The sequence below is a fragment of the Melospiza melodia genome, chromosome 6, assembly GCF_035770615.1.
Source record: "Melospiza melodia melodia isolate bMelMel2 chromosome 6, bMelMel2.pri, whole genome shotgun sequence".
NCBI lineage: Eukaryota > Metazoa > Chordata > Aves > Passeriformes > Passerellidae > Melospiza > Melospiza melodia.
The window spans coordinates 20,870,835-20,890,600 of record NC_086199.1 but is presented as its reverse complement, the minus strand read 5'-3'; the positions used below and the strand labels follow the sequence as shown (position 1 = coordinate 20,890,600).

Below are 19,766 nucleotides of genomic sequence, written 5' to 3'. Positions count from 1 at the left end.
ATCTTTTATGAAAACAGAGCAAATACCCTTCCCAGCCACTTTCTTGCTGTAATGCAACCTCTGATAAACAGCTTAAAGCGTTGGCTTCTGAATCACAGTAGAATTTATTCCAGTCATTCATGATGTTGAAAAAGAGGATTCAAACTTGCCTGCAGCAGCCTTCCATTGCTGTAATCCTGAACTTTCAAAAGAAAATTTGCAAAAACAGCACCCTCTCTTTATGCTTCTGCACTTGATGTCTAGTGTTAAACTTCCCTGCAAAAACAAACAAACAAGAAGTCCTGCCAAAGATCCATTCCCAAATGCCTGAGTCACAGCACCATCCCCTCTTGTCTTTTCTAAATGATAGACAGAACTAGCTCACATGTTGAAAGCTTCTATACAAAGGATTCCCCCTGCAGTGCTTCAGAGCTAGATAGCTCATATGTTAGTTAGCTCTATTGTGTGACTGATGCAGTTACAAGTGCTGCCTAGTAGGAGAACTGACGTCAAAGTATGGATTAACAGGCAGTGGCCATTCCATCTCTAAGCACCTCTGCTTGAGATCTCAAGGGGATTGTAGTGCTTTTAAACATTATTAAAATCAAAAGCAAAGAGCATCTCCCATTGTCTGAAGTGGTGTGAGAGAACAACACCTAGCATACAGCCCAAAAGCTTGGCGCTCCCAGTTTTCTTTTCTGGAGGAAGAATTGGGGTTCTATTTATTTATGTTTACAGATTATCAGGGTTTTTACCTAGGGTTTTCTATCACTTCCCAGTGGTAATTTTGTAGAACCTGTCAGCAGTCTACTTGATAGTGAACTCCTCCTCAGTAACAGTCTCTTATGTACCATTTTTCCTTTACAGGTTACTGGGGATTAAAGCCTTAGTGTATGCAACATCAGCTCATTTTACTGAAGGAGAACTTGCCCTTGCCTTTTAGGATGGCTGTGGGGCAGTCCTTGTATCCATTCTGAAGACTATTTTTTCCTTTTTTTTTTTTTCTGAAGAGGAGACTGAAGTCCCATAGTCCTAGGACTCAGTTCTGAACTTCCAAAGGCTTCTTGTAACATGAGGAAAATGGCATTATCAGCAGGGCTGTACTGCTTCCATCATTTGGAAGATGAGTTTATTAATCCCTGATTTAGTGCAGTTTTTTAACATGTGCTTGAATAGGTCATTTCAATTCTTAACTCTTACACCCCAATTACTCTAGGAGGGAACTTAAAATTGCTCAAACTTAGTAGAATAAAGCATGCCCTATAAGAATCCCTATCGTGCCCTGTGATTACTAAAATAAATAAATTTAGGTGTGAAGACACAGGTAAATTAATCTTGTTCAAAGCCTACTGGAATTAGTCTCTTCCCAACCATCACACTGTAAATTCTCTTCACTCTACATTTTACAAAGTAAAAAATTTACAAAGAAGTGATGTTCACAATGCTGAAAAGACATGGTTAATTATTTTTCTCAGTAATTGTACTATTTAGCTTGATATAATTACCAAGGAAATTGTGTATTTTTATTAGTTGGAATTCATCACCATGTTTGTAGTCCAGTTTACATGTTAACACCCTTGCTCTTTTCTAGAGCTTGTCCAACACTTTCCTTGGTACTGTGTGTACACTGTTAAAGGTTGTACTGGTTTCCATTTAACTTTGAGAATACGGTGTAGCTGCATCAGTGGAGACTTCTAAAGTGAAATGCTTTGGATCTTTAATGTCTTCCACAGACATAAGTAATGCCTAGGATGTTCCTGGATTATTTAGCCATCGAAGAAGTGGACACTTTTCTTTGTGTGGTTTTACTTCTCTTTATTTTGTTTACAACTCCAAGATAAAAAGCACAATATCTATATCTGGACTCAAGCTGCAAATGCAGGTTCCTCCCGGCACTGATTTGTCTCTGTAACAGGAGTATGAAACAGTAAATGAAGAGGGGTTATTGAGGGCAGAACTAGAATCACTAGTTAGAATCACTCCTGCAGAACTAGAATCACTAGAATCACTCCTGCAGAAAATAAGCTTAAGTTCATTGCAAGAGAAACCTTTAACCAGTGATTCTGCTGTGCTTTGGGTTCTTCTCTCACAAAGCAAGGAAGGAAGTTCCATCCACTGAGTTACTTGCAGTTGGATTAGCTGCAGACTTTGAAAATGTAATGTGCTTATGCTGTTTTAGGGATTAATTCAATTCCTTTGTAGGAACTTTCAACAGAAATGGCAAATGTAACCTAGTTTGCAAGTGATTAAAAATATTGCACTGAAAAAGCGTTCTGCCTACTTCTGAAGTACACAACCTCCTTTCAGGTAGTTGTAGAGAGTGACAAGCTCTCACCTTAGCCTCCTTTTCTCCAGGTTTAACAATCTCAGCTGCCTCAGCCACTCCCCGTAGAACTTTCCAGACCCTTCAGCAGCTTTGTTGCCATTCTCAGGACATGTCCCAGCACCTCAGTGACTTTCTTGCAGTGAGGGGCCCAAAATCTAGCACAGCACTTAAGGTGTGGCCTCACCAGCACAGGGAGACAACCACTGCCCTGCTCGTGCTGGCCACACTATTTCTGACACAGCCCAGGATGCCACAGGCCCTCTTGCCCACCTGGGCACACACTGGCTCACGTTCAGCAGCTGTTGACCAGCAGCCCTCAGGTCCTTTTCTGCTGGGCAGCTTTCCAGCCACCTTCTGTCCTTTAGCACTGCCTGGGGTTGTTGTGACCCAAGTGCAGAACCCAGCTCTTGGCCTTGTTGAACCTTGTACAGTTTTATCTCAGCCCATTGATCCAACCTGTCCAACATGATGTGACTTCTGAGGATGCCACTACTGAGAAGATACGCAGAAGTCATGAAGTATTTACTAGCATTTGGACAACCTGATGACATGTATTTTTGCCTGTCCGCTTCACAGCTGTATACTGAAGAAAGGAGGAGAGACTTATATAGCCTTGCTGCTCTATATTTGTGGATTAGCAGAAAATTATTTACATTTTAGTATTGCATAAATATGCAGAACTTTTGCTATGTATGTGTAGACCAAAGACAGTAAACTATTCCTGCTCCCACTCAAATTATTGGATGTCACTCTGCTGCTGAGTTTGTCAGTATGAGAATCTGGGTTTTGGTTGCAAAATCCCTTCACAAACACTTCTTTCCATTTAACTGACTTCTAGGATTAAATAAGTTTGGCTTTACATTAAAAAAAAAAAAAGCCATAGCTGGGCTGACTACAAATATCAATCTTCAGTCTTTCAAAAAACATCACAGCAGATCTTGCTCCCTGGAGAAAGAGACAGTTTAGAGCTGCATGGGCAGAATGCTTTCAGGCCAGTGATACTGGTTGGGCTGCTTAGCACTGGAAGCATCAAATACTCTTTGATTTGAAGGACTGTGAAAAGATAATAAGCTTATGGCAAACACCTGAAAAATTCTTTACTGCTGTGGCAGTTTAGCCCTATGATTTCCTTAGCTCTCAGAGCTATAAATGTGCTTTCATTTCTGATGATAGTTTTTTTGCTCATTGCTATAAAGAAGCCCCACTAATTAACACAAACCCAAACAGAACAGCATGTGGGACTTTGCCAGTCATTTTCATATAGATATTCTTACTATGGATTGCTTTTTTATTTCTAAGCTTCAAATGTGCCCATGGGCTTAGAATGAGAGAGCTTTTTACCAGTACAAACAGCTGGTGCAAGAGAAGTGATATAACTAATTCATATTCTTATGCTCTTCCTATCTCTGTGTTTTGTAGTGAACCAGCTAATTCAATACACTTGGCTTGCAGATTAAATTAGTGCTGATAGCTGATGGGAATCACAGGAACAGATTTTTATTCTGAGTTTGGTGTAGGAAACTTGCTTTGAAACTTAGTATTTAATCCTATTAATCTATAAGCTATTTGTTACTTGTGGTATGCTAAGCATTCGTTTGGCTGGATGGTCGAAAAACACTATGAAAGGTTAAAAGCATGCAAGAATGAACAGGTTGTTTTGGGAGCTAGTACAAGCAGGAAGAACCAGAGTTGTGTTGCAGTGGATAGAACTCAAATAATTTGGGATTCAGTGTCTTAGGGAAGAGAGAAACGATCAGCTTTAATGGAGAGCAGGGACATGAAGTTGTGTAAGGGGAGGTTTTGGTTGGATATTAGAAGAAGGTTCTTCACCCAGAGGGTGGCTGGGCACTGGGACAGGCTCCCCAGGGAAGCGGTCACAGCACCAGCCTGACAGAGCTCAAGTGTTTACAATACTCCCAGGTGCAGGGTGGGACTCATCTTGGGGATGGATGGTGCTGTGCAGGGCCACTAGTTGGACTTGGATAATCTTAGTGGATCCCTTTCAATTCTGCCTATTCTGTGATTCTGTGACTAAAGTGGTAAAAGACATGGAAGTTCCAGAGGTTAGCATGAATCTGGGTACTGCAGTGCAGCCCTAGATCCTAATTTACCATCCATTTTTCATATTGCTTTTTAACACCAACACACACACGCACACACACAGAGAAATGTGCATTACCTTACTTTTCTTATTTCCCTTTAAAATGCAACTTGAAAACAAAAAGTAGTATAATAAAACTTTATCATTGAAGCCACTGAACAAGGAGCTTTTTGTATAATTGTTTCCCTGTTGATATATGGATTTTTTCATTTGAAAACACTGGCTATCAGCTCAATCCTTCAAGCAATAAACTTGTAAGCTTTGATAATACAGATGTTTATACTCCCAGTCCTTTGATCTACTTTAAGTTTTTGAAAATTTAAAAAAAGAAAAAGCTGCTTTTTAGTCTTTGTTTTTCTGAGGAATAATTTGCTAAGTGTTCGGTAATAAAGTAGCATCTTGTAATTTCATGTGGAAGCATTTAGGATCCAATTTTCAAATTAGGACATCTAATTTTTATTATTAACTGCCAGAATTTTTTTAAATACTGAAGAAGGTTTTGCCAGCCTCAACAGAAGTTGTTGGACCCAAATTTTCTGAAGAACTCTACTTCTATTCAAGCACCTCTGTATTGACCAAATAAAAAATTGCTTAGCACCCTTTAGATCCTCTTCTAAAGCTAACATCAAGATTTCCTTTACAAAATCTTGTCATCTCTTGAAGTGTCTCTGGCTCCAGTTGTGGTTCTCTCTTTTGATCTTGCAGGCAGTAAAAGGCTTTTGCAGACCCTCACGCAATGAGTTAGAAGTTTATCGTCAAATAGGGCAGAAGTATTTTCTGGAGATGCCTGACATGGACTGCACAGTTGGCAACCAGACTCATGCCTTACAGTCTGTTTTGCATCAAAGAGAAGGCATCAGTTCTAATGTGCTGAAGGGGGATATTTCACTGCTCTGAAAATCCAGCTGCAAGTCATGACAAATACTGATTAAAATTCAAAGCTTAAATGCCTCTTTGTGAAACTCCCTAAGTACAATTAAACCAGAGGCTCGGAATCCTGGTGGGGAGTGATGTCCAGGGACACTAGCCTTGTAACCTTGCCAAACAAAAATCTCCACTGAGGTCTGAAAAGGCCTCACTTCTGTAAATTTTTTCATATTTCTAACCAATTTTTTTCTGATCCATAAATGAATCCCCGAATTTTCCTATGTAGACCATGTTTTGCTTCCTGTAACCTGCATGTTTTGTCCCTGGGATTACCCTGACCAGGTTTCCTCTTCTGTGGTGTGACCTTTTCCCTTCCTAACATGTTTACCAAAGGGATGTAGGAGACAGGTCCACTGTAGCCTCCCAGCATAGGCATGGTACATTCCAGCTACAGCTGCACTGTGCTGTTAGTCAGTGCAACCTCATCACTTCTGAAGTAGAGCTCTTATATAACTCCTCTCAGAACGGGACACTTTTCAGTAATACATCTAAAACCAACCCAGGCTATTTAATTTTTATGGGGTTTATACTTATTAAATATTCCCCAAAACTAACACTGATCTGTCAGTGGCTTTAGAGGGGCTATTGCTCCTCACATTCATAAGTACCAGAACATCTTACCTGTTTGTTATCATACCTACACAGAAATACTCCTGGCCACATCTACAGGGAGGAAATCCTCATTATTCCCAGAAATTCAATCTCAAGAGTGCTCCCACTTCAACTGATTGGTGGTAGCATGACGTTATGATGGCTCATGGAATGATCTTACTGACATTCCTGATGGAAAGCTAAAGTGTCTGCAGTGCTTACAGCCAGATTTTCCCACCTGCTGGAGAGATTTCTCTTAGGCAGGGTCCAGAGCTTTATATGTAATTTTATTGTCTTTTAAAACACCAAACAAAACTGTTTGTTTGCCTGTGGTCCTGAGTTCCTTCTTGGAAGGACTCTGATATCTAAGTGATGATCTTTACAAAAGAAAAACGCAGACATCGTATGTGTCATTAAGGAATTCAGAGAAAGCTGGGGACCCCTCTAGGACATATAGTATCTGGAATACTGTTTCAGGAAAGTACCAATTAGTAATAGCTCCTTGAACTTTTAATACTTTTGTAGCATAGGAGAAAGTAGTCTCTGTCTTAATGCTAGCAGTGGCAGCATTTTCTGCCACTAGGCAGGAAAATATGCCACTGATTTCAGGTGTGCCTTGGAGTCAGAACAAGGGATGGAGTTTGGTGTTTTGGACGGATTCAAATAGGTCATAGTCAGGGTGAAAAGTCTATCCTAGCATAGCTTATAATTTCTCCTCACCCTTTTGCCCTTCTGACATCCCCCAGAAATGCAGAGATCCTGCTGGAATGTGCTTTGCCCTTTCTGGAGAGGCATGGATGGTACACCCCTTGTCCGTGCCTTCCCTTCTGCCTGCCCGCCCCCAAACCCTTGCTTGCTCTTCTGTTTTTCTACTTTCCCTAAATGCAACTTACTTTAAGCATGCATTATTATTAACATCCTACAGTAAAATTAAGCTATTATATAACCCATTTGTCGATCTCAGCCAATTTCTTCTATCTTTTTCTATGTCTATTTATGACGTACATCCAGACTGCACGTCCTTTTTTTTTTTTCCTCTCCATGTTTATTTTAAAAATAAGTGATAAAAAAAAGATGTATTAAAAAAAAAAGCAACACTCAAGGGTGGTGGGGTTTTTGGCCGACAATTGAAAACATATTTGAATGGGAGGGGGATGGAAGGAAAGAGAATCCGATTATTTTTTTAAAAAATTTCAAATTATGAAAGTGTCCCTAGACTGCTTTGTCTGTTCCTTTCAATGTGTGCATCTGGTTTGTCCATCTTTGAAAGTGTGTGGAATAATATTTTCTTTAAAAATAAAATTTCAAAGTCCAGCAATTGTTCTTATCTCCCTTCTTCCTGGGAACAAAGAGAACTCTCTATTTCATCTTTTGCTTTTTTTTTTAGTATATCTCTTCATAGTTCTATTTTGATGTATTTCTTTTCAATGGTTGAATATTTATCGTAGATTTGGTTTGTTTCAATCTAATAATGAAAAAAAAAAAAAACCAAAACAAAAGAGTTATGAATTGTTTTCTGCAATTTTTTCCCTCTATTTCTGTCTTTAAATAAGGAACTACTTCACTGGCAGAATCCTACAGCTGTATTTTTGAGATTCTCCAGGGAATCTGAATATGAAAGCAGTCTAATTTGACAGTGGGGAAGGGGTATGCAAACATGATCTTTACATTTGAAACAGTACATTTGATGTACACAAGAAACAATTGCCTCAAATTACTGAGAATACACTGTCAATTTGATGGACTTCAGAAAAGATGATTCTTAGAACAAGAAGGCTGTGGGTAGCTACAGATGAAGTTGTTCTAATTCCAATGCATAAAACTAGTTTCCTTGGTTTTTTTGTTTTACTCTCTGGTTATTATTATTATTACTATTATTATTATTATTATTAGTTTGTGTACTTTTACTGCTATTTTTACTAGGGAAAAGTCTTAACTGTTTTTATAATTTGAGAACATCTAATGAAAATGTAAATATTAATACTATAATTATTAATTTTTTGTAACTTGCATGTTGAAGAAGTTGCAGCTTAGGGTTTGTGAGATTGTCAATGTTAGAGTTCTGTTCTTTCTTTTTGTTGATGGGCATGAATATGCTCATTTGTTTTTGTATATTGCCCATCCCTTCCTTACAGCCAGAAGCTCTAATGCTGCTAGATCACTCCGTACCGCCCTTACATGGACATGGCAACTGACTTACACATTCACTCCCATCATCTTCATCTCCTGTGTAGTACACTCATAGATTTTTACACTCCCACTCCATCCACCCTAAGCATTTTTTCTTCCCATAAGTTTCCCTTCACCACCCCTTTCTTTAGCATTGTTAAAATTTTATGTGCAGTCATCCATTCCTTAAAACACACACACACAAAAATTATAGAAAAAAAGAAAATGTTTAAAAAAATATATATCAAATTGACCAAAAAGGCAAAAAAGCAACAAACTTTGCTTTTCAAAAAACATTATATGTAGATATGCAAACAAGCAAAAGTAAATTCAATAAATTGTACAGGATTTTTCAACTGCAATATGCTAACAACTTTACATAAGATAAAAAAATACAACCAAAAACAGCAGAAAAAAAAAAGTTCAAATTTGTTAAGGTGCAAGATTTTTTTCTTTTCATGTTATGTGGTGTGGATGTATGTGTTGTTGCCTCCCTGTATCGCCCTTTGTTGTAAAACAAATATATTTAAAAAGAAATAATAAACATTTTGCTAAAAAAGTTTTTAAGAAACAACAGCAAAAAAAGCAAGTTACAAGAATGTGGCAATGCTACTTGTCCAAGAGCATTCTTACACAACTTTCTTTTGTAAATTTTTCCTTTCATGCCAAAAAACATGCGGGCAATTTGTTGATGTAAGTTGACTGTTATGAAATCAATGTGGTATGCTTTCTAAATATTTTTATGTATTTTTGGTTACCTTTTTTTAAAGGAAATAATGTTTTTGGTTTTCATAATTTTTTTCGGTTCACATAGGTTTTGATCTTTCTTTTGCTGATAAAGTGAATTACTTGTTCTGTTTTTCCTTTTCTGACCTTGTTGCTGTGGCATTTTTATTTTCTAGTGTATGGTTTTGCTTTATGAAAATATATATAAGTTTATTTATTTTTTAATCAGTTTGTAGTTGCCTTTATGTTATGTGCTCTTTGTATATTGTTGATTGCCATATTGTATTGTGCATAGGATGGGGTGAAGGAGTCTGAGGCAATTTGGTTCTGGTCTTTCTCAGTCCCCCTCTAGAAGCTTTCTTTCCCTTTCTCCACACGAATCACCAGTAACATTACTTCTTTTCATGTTACTTAAATTGTGTTTAACCTGGTGGTGTAGTCTTCATGTCAAAATTTATGGGACTTCTTTAGCATTTTGGTAGTTCTCCGGGTTTTCCTATTGCAGCTCTACACCATTCCTACTTTATTCCCATGAAAGTATTTTATTTCTATTGAATTTTTTCATTGCTGATTATGTGTCTGATGTCCAGTCCAAATGATACTCTCAAGTGTACTCTTACCAGGTTAGTGCACCCACCATATTGCTATTAGTATCAGACTTGATAGCATCGTCCGGAAGTTATGCAGACAGATCCTGAACCTCTAAAATTTCCTTACTTCAAAAGAAGTTTCCATTAGTTTCTTCAAAAAGCAGTGACTAAGATAAGAGAAAGCTGTACTTCTTTATAAGTATATATGTTTTCACCATTTCTGCACAGTAATGCTGTGCTCAGCAGGTATATTAGGTTCAACCCTCAAGTCCCTGGGACAACTGGTACTGAAAACACAACAAATAATTATACTGAATAGGAAGCTGTCACCAGGTAATCATAAAAGTTTAAAATAATGGTGGGAGATAGAGGAGGACGTGCCTCAATTGGTTCAGAGAAGCTCAGTGTCTGGGCACCAAAATTCTTGGTTTTGCTCTAGAATTTTGCTTCTAGACATGATGGCAGGACCTCTCTGGAAGGTTCTGTTTCACTAAAACTCCACAAAGGTGAGCAATAATTTACATCAGTAACAGACAGGCCAACATTAACTTGGGATTCATGACCTCTCAGACTCTGTACCTTCATGTTGCTCATGAACCATCTGTTGGGAAATACTGCATTTACTGTTGACTTTTAATATAGTTGGAGGGAGGGGCTTAGGAAATGCTTTTCAACAAACTCCACCAGAAATCCAGTTTTATCAAATGACTTTGAGGACTATATAGTGTCTGAAATTAAAAGGAGATATCTGAGATAAAGAGTTGCAGTTTGCCATTGTAGAAATCTTGTTTTTTTCTCTCTACTACTCTCTGTCAATTGCAATTAATTCAGACTGCAAGAGTAGAAAATATTGAGAATGTTCATATACTGGGTTTTGTGTTAGCATCATCATTCCTTTCAACCAGAGACTATATTCTGAATAATTTCCTCTTTTTATCCTCAGAGGACTCAAAGCAGAATTAACTAAATACCATTAGACTGAAATTTATGAACTCAGTCTTTTAATAAGAAATTATCGTGTTGATACAGGGCAGGGGAAAGGTAAGGAATTAGTTCTCTGGCAAGTATTCCATATTAAAAATGGAGTCAGACTTCAGAGGAACATCAAAAGAATAGAATGAAAATTGCAAACTTTGGATGCAGAATTTCAAGTACCTGCAGGAATGGATGAATTGTGCAGCCTTTATGGATGACAATTTAAAGCTCCTCAGTTGCAGCTGGAAAAGAGAGACTATAAGGTGTGTTCCTTATCATCAGCAGCAGAAGATTAATCTTTCAGGCTTCCTTTTTGTGTGCCTTTTGTCCTTTATCAGTCTGATGCCTGAAACTCCACTGAAGTAGTTGTAGCTCTAAAGATGAAAACCACCAGCTGCCACAGTTTTTCATGTTGTTTTATTTATCGAATTTTTTGGTGCCCTCTGCATTCCTGGCTTGCCCACACCATCCTCACAGTTCATAAGGCTTCTATTAAATTTTAAACACTCCGTCTTTTCCCGTGGCAGAGGACTCTGACTAGAGCTCAGCTCCAGAGGTATGAATTATATATCTATAAATACACTCATAAAGCAAAAAGCAGGGCAGCTCCAAGGCTTAAGTAGACCTTTTATACCCCCAATGCTCTTGGTAGTTTAAAGAAAAGAACAACTCCATGAAAGCAGTATATGTGTTACATTAAAAGGCTAATTTTTAATTAATATATGCACACTCTCTGGAATGAGAAGGCCGAGCAAACCACTGGGCTCTTTGGTATGAGATTTCCCACCTCACAGACTTCAGTTCTCTCAGAGCTCCTTCTGGTTTGGTGTTAAGTTTTTTGGACTTGGGTTTTTTTTTCATCTACACTGTGGATGAGTTTTGCATATACATCACTGCCAAGGAAATTATTTTATCTGTTCCTCTTTTGTTTAGTTCTGTGGCATTGTGTTTTCAAGAGGAGCTTTTTAAAACACATGTTTCTATTCAAGAAACATCTATTCCCTGCTTAGGGGAGAAAGCACAAAGTAGGTGAAAAATAGATCTGGAAAATCCTTGCGAAATCTTTAGATTGCTAAAGTAACCCTGAATTCAAAGCACACACTTTTAACAGCTGCTTAACAGCCAACAGAAGAAAAAAAAAAAAAAAAAAAAAAAAAAAAAAAAAAAAAAAAAGGGAGAAAGAAACCTATAACTACCAGGAAACAGCCTATATCATTCCCAAGCAGAATCTGTCTTACATGAATATTTGTTTGAAAGCCATGGCCCAAACAGGGTTGCAGCCTTGCTTTTTTCTTTCACAGAATAGAGCAATTTGGAAATTGAACCTGTAAGTTTTATTCAAGGCTGCAAAGCATTAATTTTGCAGTTGAAAAATGGGTAGACACTGTGAGGAAAAAAGAAAATTTGACATACATAAGACCTCTCTCAAACATATTTCTCTTCAAAATTGTCATTGTTTTTCAAGGGCTCCTCTAGCTCTTTCTAGAGGCCTAAATCTGTAAAACATTTGCCTTCTACAGCAAACCATTCAGGATCCAAATCCTGCATAAGATATTCTTGACAACCAAGTTTTAGTTTTTAAAATCTTTCTGTGTTCACCTTTAATCTGATGTGGGGCCTGGGCAAGAGGCATCACTACTCCACCATCAAAGGACCACTGGCTCCAGGCAGCTTCCTGCACCCTCAGCCATTCTTCTGTGAAAGATGATTCCCCTACACACACACTCAATCTGCTGGTCATCAGACTCCCTCTCATGTCTCTTACCTGCAGAAATGTAGTACCACTTGCAGAGTTGCTTGCAGGACTGATATGAAAGTCTGCAATTGCTCCACAGATATTGGTGATCATATTTCTCACACTTTCCTGGGAACTTTTCAGGATTTACATTCCCTGTTATCCTTAAATAACACATTTCTCTTAGACTGAGTGGCATTTTTATCATGTCATTTTTAAGGATGTTTTTATTCCCCTATAAATCACATACCCCAGGAAGTATTCATTGTGCTTGCATCCTGTTAAACTTACAGCTTCAAGTTTGCTGTGAGGTTTGCATAGATGCCTAACAATGCAATAAAAGAGAAGCCAGATTTGATACCTAAAGTGCTTTTTCTGATTTACTGTCACACAGCCTTTTTTGGCCTCAGTTTCTTCTATTATGGACAATTAAAAAATTAAAAATCAAAACATAATTACAACCTTTTCATCTATCTGATCCACCACGAAGGTAAATGTAACAAATTAACTCCTTGATGGAGAAGTGACTCCTAAGGAAGGACCTTAAACAGTCTCTATTTCTTGAGTATGCAAGTAACCATAGTGTGAATTATTGGACAATTTGGAATAAAAACTAGTGATGAGATTAAATTATTGAATCAAAGTTAATCCACTGCTCCTGGTATGAAAGTTATTTCTCTCCTCACTTACATTGAGAGATGAAAGCTTTGTAAAACTTAGTCCTGACTCTGTCTTACTGCCTTCCATCCACCAGACTTGCTGGTATTGAAAATCTCCATTATTTTCTCCATCACTTATGTAAAACTGAGTTATCATAGCAAGTCTATCAACTTTACTTCATATTTCAAGACAGCTGCATTCATTTTTATAATTCCAGTAGTTTTGATCATTATCTCAAGTCCTCAATAGCAACAAAAACTTTATAACTATGACCTGCTTTTAAATGCAAAGGTTATTGGGGAAAAAGGATAAATATATATTAAATATAAAAAATGTCTGATTCCTTCCAGGAAATTAATCATTAGGAGGACCAAAATAACTTCTTTTTGGATGAAAGCTACCCAAAACATTGCTCCAATGGGTGGCAGATCAACTATATACTGATGCTGTAGGCCAGTATAATAGCTTTTAAGAACAAAGGCACTTCAAGGCTCCAGATGAGCAATTAAAAGCTGACCAACTTTTTTTTTCCAGTTGAGTGTCACAGATGATGAATGCAAATCACAGATGAGTATTGCAATTGAACAGTAAAACACTGATCTTAAAAACTGTTTAAAGAAACACTATCTATCCCTGACTTTCTGGAATTTAAATTCCAGACTCATGCCATTTGTTGCAATCCTCACTTAAATTCTGTTATTTTTATACATTTTTTTGCCTGGCTCACAGATGATCTTTCCCCCAAGGCATACTTCAAGTTCATCCTGAGACCACCTGTTTGCATAGATTATAGATGCTCTACTCAAGTCATGGATATGGGCCTTCTGGACATATATAAATCATATTATATGCTCTAGTTTCTGCATTGCTCAGAAGACAGCTCAGATGCGTGAGCACAAAATGCACTGCAGCCATTTGGCAGACTCCACTGTAGGCTTTTTTACATAATTTTTTTCAAAGCATGTAGTTTAGAGACATTGATACTTATTTTTTCAGTCTCTCTGCAGTAACAAAAGAGATAAATGAACATACTGAGGAAGCTCAGAAAACTAAACAACATGTTCAAATTGTCCCTTTGTATCTTAACTTAAAACTAGCTTTGCATGAAAGTATGCAAAGTACCACATTTCTTATTTTGGTGTAATTTCAACCCTGGTACCTCTGAGAGAATTCTGACTGCTTCAATTGATTAAACTGTGTCACCACTTAGTTTCCCATTAAGGAAAAGAATAAGCCATATTGCTATTTCAGCTATCCAGATTTAATCAAACTGTTAAGTACCTTTTTCAGTATATTTCTATCTCCCATGTGTAATTTGTTCAAATTATTTGCTCTCCAAATACATTTAGAAGGTATTTTGATTTTAGACAATATTCCTTATAGACATTCCATAGACATTACTGGCAGAATTCAATGGGAAACAAGTGCATATAATATATAGGGTAGATTTTGAGAGAGTAGAATTTTTGACCTTGATGAATTCAGCATTGTAGCAATGCCAAACTGTTCATTAGCAGTTATTAATACATAACTAAAAGCCAGAATTATTTATTTAGAAACTACAATTCCTTTTGAACATTCCCCTAAAGCAATGGTGAGTATAAATCAAAATTTCCTGTGCATTAGGAATACTTACTGAGTTGTACTCCTTTGAACAGATCTAGGTGATTCTCATTATGTTAGCTGAACAATTCAATTTATATTTTAAGCTGCTTACTTACATGGCTAGGCAAAGAAAAATTACCCAAATGAAAATCTATGCACAAACTTTCAAAATCAATATAATTCACTCTAAAAAAAAAATTGTTGATGACCTGTATGTCAACAGAAGACTATATAAACAGAGGTAGAGGAATTAGATAAATTAATAAGATTCCACACCTTTTTTTTTTTGTCCACAATATAACACACTGGAGTTTTAACTACCGTATACTCAAAAATAGAGGTGCAGTCACATTATGATATAGAGACAACAGAAGGCTATTACCCTAAAAGTAGCAATATGTCTGCTCAGAATCCAAATCACAGAACTGATACACTGATTTTCTTGTTTCATTTGCAGCTTATATTGTTGTAAGGTACAAATGTTACATCTATAGCTTTATTGTTCTGCCTGAAGAGGAGACCATAAGTCCACCTTGTTTTCAGCCCTCTGTAGGCAGGTAAACATCCTGTTAGAAATCAGTAGAACTGATTGCAACTGTGTGCCTGTCAAGAACATGTAACAGTATGTGTGAAGACAATTTCTGCAGTGCAGTCCTGGGCTCAAGTGCTAATTTGGTTCATCAAAGTCCTTATTCACTTTTTTGGTCAATCACTATAAAATCTATCTTAATTTTTAATCAAATTATAGTGAATGAATATCAAGAAGAATGGAAGATGAAGATAGCATGGCACTAGTAGCCCCAAAAGATGCAAGGAAAGGGACATTCCTAGTGTCAAACAGAATGCTAAAGAAAGATTAAAAAGAAATGAACATATTGAGTAGAGCTCTGTACCTTCATGGACCCAGTAAGTACTTGGTTCTTATTCCATCCTTCACGCTCATGAACCTTCCCACAATTTAAAAGCCAGACAATGATCAGGAAGAAATGGATGAATGGAAAACACCTTAGGGAAAGGACTTATATACTGCTACAGAGGGTGAGCATATCAGAATGACAGAGAAGAAATACCACTGTTATTTTAAATGAAAATAATCAGAAGAGGAAAAACTGGCAAGATGAATGGTGGAAAATAAAGCTAGGAGAACATTGGTCTATGGCAGTCTAAAGTAATTAATTTAAATAGTCTTCTAACCAAATGCTTGAAAAAAATCACTACCAAAAATTGATGACCACAGAGTCACTTGAGAGTATCTCCAAAAATAAAAAAATTTGGATCTGTAAAAATTCAGGGTATTTCACTGTACATATCTAGCATAGGTAGGAAATGGAGCATTCACTTTACCGATGCCCGAGCAGGGTGGGAGGGAACAATGAAAGGCAGCCCCAAAAAAGTATGTAGGTAGTGTAGCTAGAGAGAGAGAAAGCTGATCGCTGACACCTTTTCATAATGCCCAGATCCTCTCTCACCCTTAAGTGAACTGAAAATGGTGCATTGTGTCATTAAAATGTACTAATCTTTTTTTTTTTTTTCTCTTTTCCATCCCAGGAGGTGAATTAGTTATCCCTCTACTTGTAGAAGACCCTTTAGATATCCCTCCTATTGCTACTCGTGCACCTTTCATTACACTTCCCCCTACCTTTCGCCCCCTCCTCACCATTATTGAGACCACCAAAGATTCCCTGTCCATGACCTCTGAGGCGGGGTTACCTTGCTTGTCGGACCAAGGCAGCGATGGTTGTGATGATGATGGCTTGGTGATATCTGGGTATGGCTCAGGGGAAACCTTTGACTCTAACCTACCCCCTACTGATGATGAAGATTTTTACACCACCTTCTCCTTGGTAACAGATAAGAGTCTTTCCACTTCAATCTTCGAAGGTGGCTACAAAGCACACGCACCCAAGTGGGAATCCAAGGACTTTAGACCTAACAAAGTCTCCGAAACTGGTAGGACTACTACCACGTCTTTGTCCCCTGAGCTGATCCGCTCCACAGCTTCGTCCTCGACTGTGATGATTCCCAAATTGCCAGCTGGCAAAATGAATAACCGTGAGCTCAAACCCCAGCCTGACATAGTCTTGCTTCCGTTGCCCACTGCCTATGAGCTAGACAGCACAAAGCTGAAGAGCCCGCTAATCACTTCCCCCATGTTCCGTAATGTGCCCACAGCAAACCCCACGGAGCCGGGAATCAGACGGGTTCCGGGGGCCTCAGAGGTGGTCCGTGAGTCGAGCAGCACAACGGGGATGGTCGTCGGCATTGTGGCTGCTGCCGCCCTCTGCATCCTCATCCTCCTGTACGCCATGTACAAGTACAGGAACAGGGACGAGGGGTCCTATCAGGTGGACGAGACGCGGAACTACATCAGCAACTCAGCCCAGAGCAACGGCACGCTCGTGAAGGAGAAGCAGCAGAGCTCAAAGAGCGGCCACAAGAAGCAGAAAAACAAGGACAAAGAGTATTATGTGTAAAAAAGAATAATTATTTATATATAAATATAGAAATACTTAATGAGATTTAACTGAGATATCAGAACCATTGCAGCGAACGAGATGATTGGGAGATATCGTTTGTGGGAAAAAGTATTGGGAAAAAATTTCAGCAGTGACTGTTAATGTCTAAGTCCTCCCTTGGAGTCAGCAAACTTTGCCCTAATGTATTATAAAGCACACTTAGCGTTCTGGAGATGGCGCGCACAGCTCTGCTCTGTTAGTGAACTTGGACATCTCCAAATCTCCTCCTCCGCTGAACTTTCTGCAAAGGTAGAAGACTTCATGGCTTACTTGTTTCATATCTCCAAGTGAGTCTTTAACAATGTTCGTGATCCCTGACTGTATCAATAATTTTTCAGTTTACTTATATAAAAAAAAAAAAAAAAGAAGGAAAAAGAAAAATATAAACATTATTAAACAACAAAGATGTATTGAACAAACTGATCTGGCCGTGTCCAGCATACACATAACTTTTCGAGATTGGAGGAGGGGAATAAATGAGTTTGGAGATTGTTGGTTTTTTGGTTTGATTTTGTTTTGTTTCTTGGGTTGCTTTTTGTTTGGTTTCTTTGGTTACTTTGGGTGAGGGAGGGAAGAGTGTAGTGGAATGATGTGGGGGGTGACCCAGGACACTAGAAGAAATCTCGGAAAAAAAATCCATAATAAATAAAGAGAGACTATTGCCGTATATGAATTCAAAAGCTACCCATGGTGTTTACTCTGCATATCTGGTTGTATTGTCTCTAGAATCCATCATGTTGTAGTAAGTTGTTTGCTAACAACGCAGTGACAGTGTCTGATGAGTGGTGCTGAGGAAAATTGTCATGGAAAGGTGGTTCTCTTGGATCTGGCTCCAGTATTTGCAATTGAACTGAAGAGCAGATGGGTTATGGTCTGTTCTGAGCAGTTATTGGCTTTATTTGAGTATAGCACTCAGTATGCATTTGACAACCAAAGTATGGTTAATGGGATTTGGAGATTCAAAAACCAATGCTTAAAAGTTATTAACTGTTCTAAAATGAATATACTGTGCAAAAGTAAAGGAGCCTTCCTCTGGGATCTGGTTCTGTGACATTGCAATGCATGCAAAAAATAATAATAAATCAGTTTAATAAAGTGATCAGAAAGACACCACTGAGTTCAACTTGTGACAAGACCAATGAACATCAGAAAAGCTAAACACTTGTAAAAGAATGCAAATTACACAGTTTTTTTGACATATAACTGTTTTTCATATGTAATATTTTAATTTTGTAGCTTGACATTTCAGATCATCTCTGTCTTTCCATTTGCCCTATTCTCCCTTTTCCTTCTCTTTTATATAAAAGAAAATAAATAAAGCTGCTGTGACACACAAAAAATAATAAAGAAAAATTAATTTAATAATTTAATATATATATATACACACAGATATATTTATCATGGTATGTTTGATGGGACGGCTGGAACAGAAGTTCTGTTATGGTCTTAATGTGGAATAAGAATGTTCTTGAAGAACAGAGTAAAAAGAAACAGACAACAAAAGCAAACCTTAAAATGTGAAGGGAGCGTGTGTTTTAGCTTTGTCACAGTTACCTGTGTCAAAAAAAAAAAAAACCTGAAATTTTGTTTACATATTTTACTACTATTTTTTTGCTAGTATAATTTCTATATGGATACCCTAATGGTGTATATACTGTTTTATGGTTAAATTGGGAATGTCTTCTGTTTTATTTAACTTATTTAATTTGGTTGTTTGGTTTCTACATTTTCCCAGTTATTGTGAAAAGGATTATCTTACTGTACAGAACAATAGTGAGGTGGTTTGACGGCCATGCCTATCATGTGCAGAAAAGTAGATGAGGGAGAGAGAGAGACAGAGTGGGAAACAACAGAAACCAAGATGGGTTGAGAGCCCTGGGATATCAGAAATGAAAACTTTTGCTGTATGCGGATGAAAACTAATCAGCTGTTTAGGTTTAGAAATCTACTCTTGCTGGTGTTTATAAGTCGCATGAATATTTGACTTTGAAGAAGTTTCATCAGATACACACACGCACATGGGAACTTAAATTCAGAAAAACAGTCTTCTCAAACACATAGAGAAGGCACTTTCATGTTAACAAATATTTTCAGTGCGTGTATGTGTGCGTGTGTGTGGTGCGTGTGTGCGTGTGTGAGGTTGAGCTTTTTCTTTTTTATTTTTTATACAAAAAAGAAAAAAAGACAGGTTTTAAAAAGGTATGAAAGCACGATTTTAGATGACTTAACTGGCCGAAACTATATAAAAGTTGATTATATCTTGATGTCTGTAAAAGATTGCTGTTCTTGGAGTCTTGGAGTCTTGTGAAATGATTTCCTGCTTTCTTTCTTCCTTCCCTTTTTGCTTTCCTTTTTTAAGTTAAAGGAAAAATATTTACACTTTCCTTTTTTGTGTAAGTTTCTATTGGACAGTTTTTGGGAACATGTGCATTTCTGTATGTGGGCTACTACCATATCCCTGTTGCTTTATGGACAACCTGGAGAATTTTTTTTTGAGTTATCGTGATGTTATTGCTTTTTTTCCCTTTCTTTTTCTTCTTCTTTTTGATTCTTTTTCTTTTCTTAGTTGCAGTTTGTTTAAAGATATGCTTAGCAATAAAATGTTCTTCCCAAAGCCCTGAATCTTGCTGCGTTTTTATTTCCAAAAGACTTGAGGGAAATTCCAGACCTTTAAAGGTGGAAATATTCTGTGATGCAAGTATCCCCCATCCCACAGGAGTGTTTATCCACCAAATCACAGAATCATGTTCATATTTGCATTCTTCTTTTAGTCCAATGAACCTTTTTTCTTTCCTTTGCAGAGATATAAATTAAACTTGAGTCTGGAGTCTATCTCATACCACTTCCACCACCTCAGTTGCATCAT

At 37.5% G+C, this 19,766-nt stretch overlaps 1 protein-coding gene across 25 annotated transcripts in view; it reads left to right on the top strand.

The window, feature by feature from the left end:
* Nucleotides 1-19,514, top strand: part of NRXN3 (neurexin 3) — a 706,103-nt gene extending 686,589 nt beyond the window's left edge. For 10 of the 25 annotated variants that reach the window (XM_063160199.1, XM_063160184.1, XM_063160185.1 and 7 more), the window contains one exon: nucleotides 16,557-19,514. In XM_063160199.1, coding sequence (XP_063016269.1) covers nucleotides 16,557-16,858 — 302 coding nt within the window. In that variant the 3' untranslated portion in view covers nucleotides 16,859-19,514. Of the gene's footprint in view, nucleotides 1-8,059; nucleotides 8,787-15,932 lie in introns of all 25 variants that reach the window. The other 15 variants (XM_063160180.1, XM_063160178.1, XM_063160176.1 and 12 more) reach the window with 3 other exon arrangements.
* The last annotated feature ends 252 nt before the right edge of the window (nucleotides 19,515-19,766 follow it).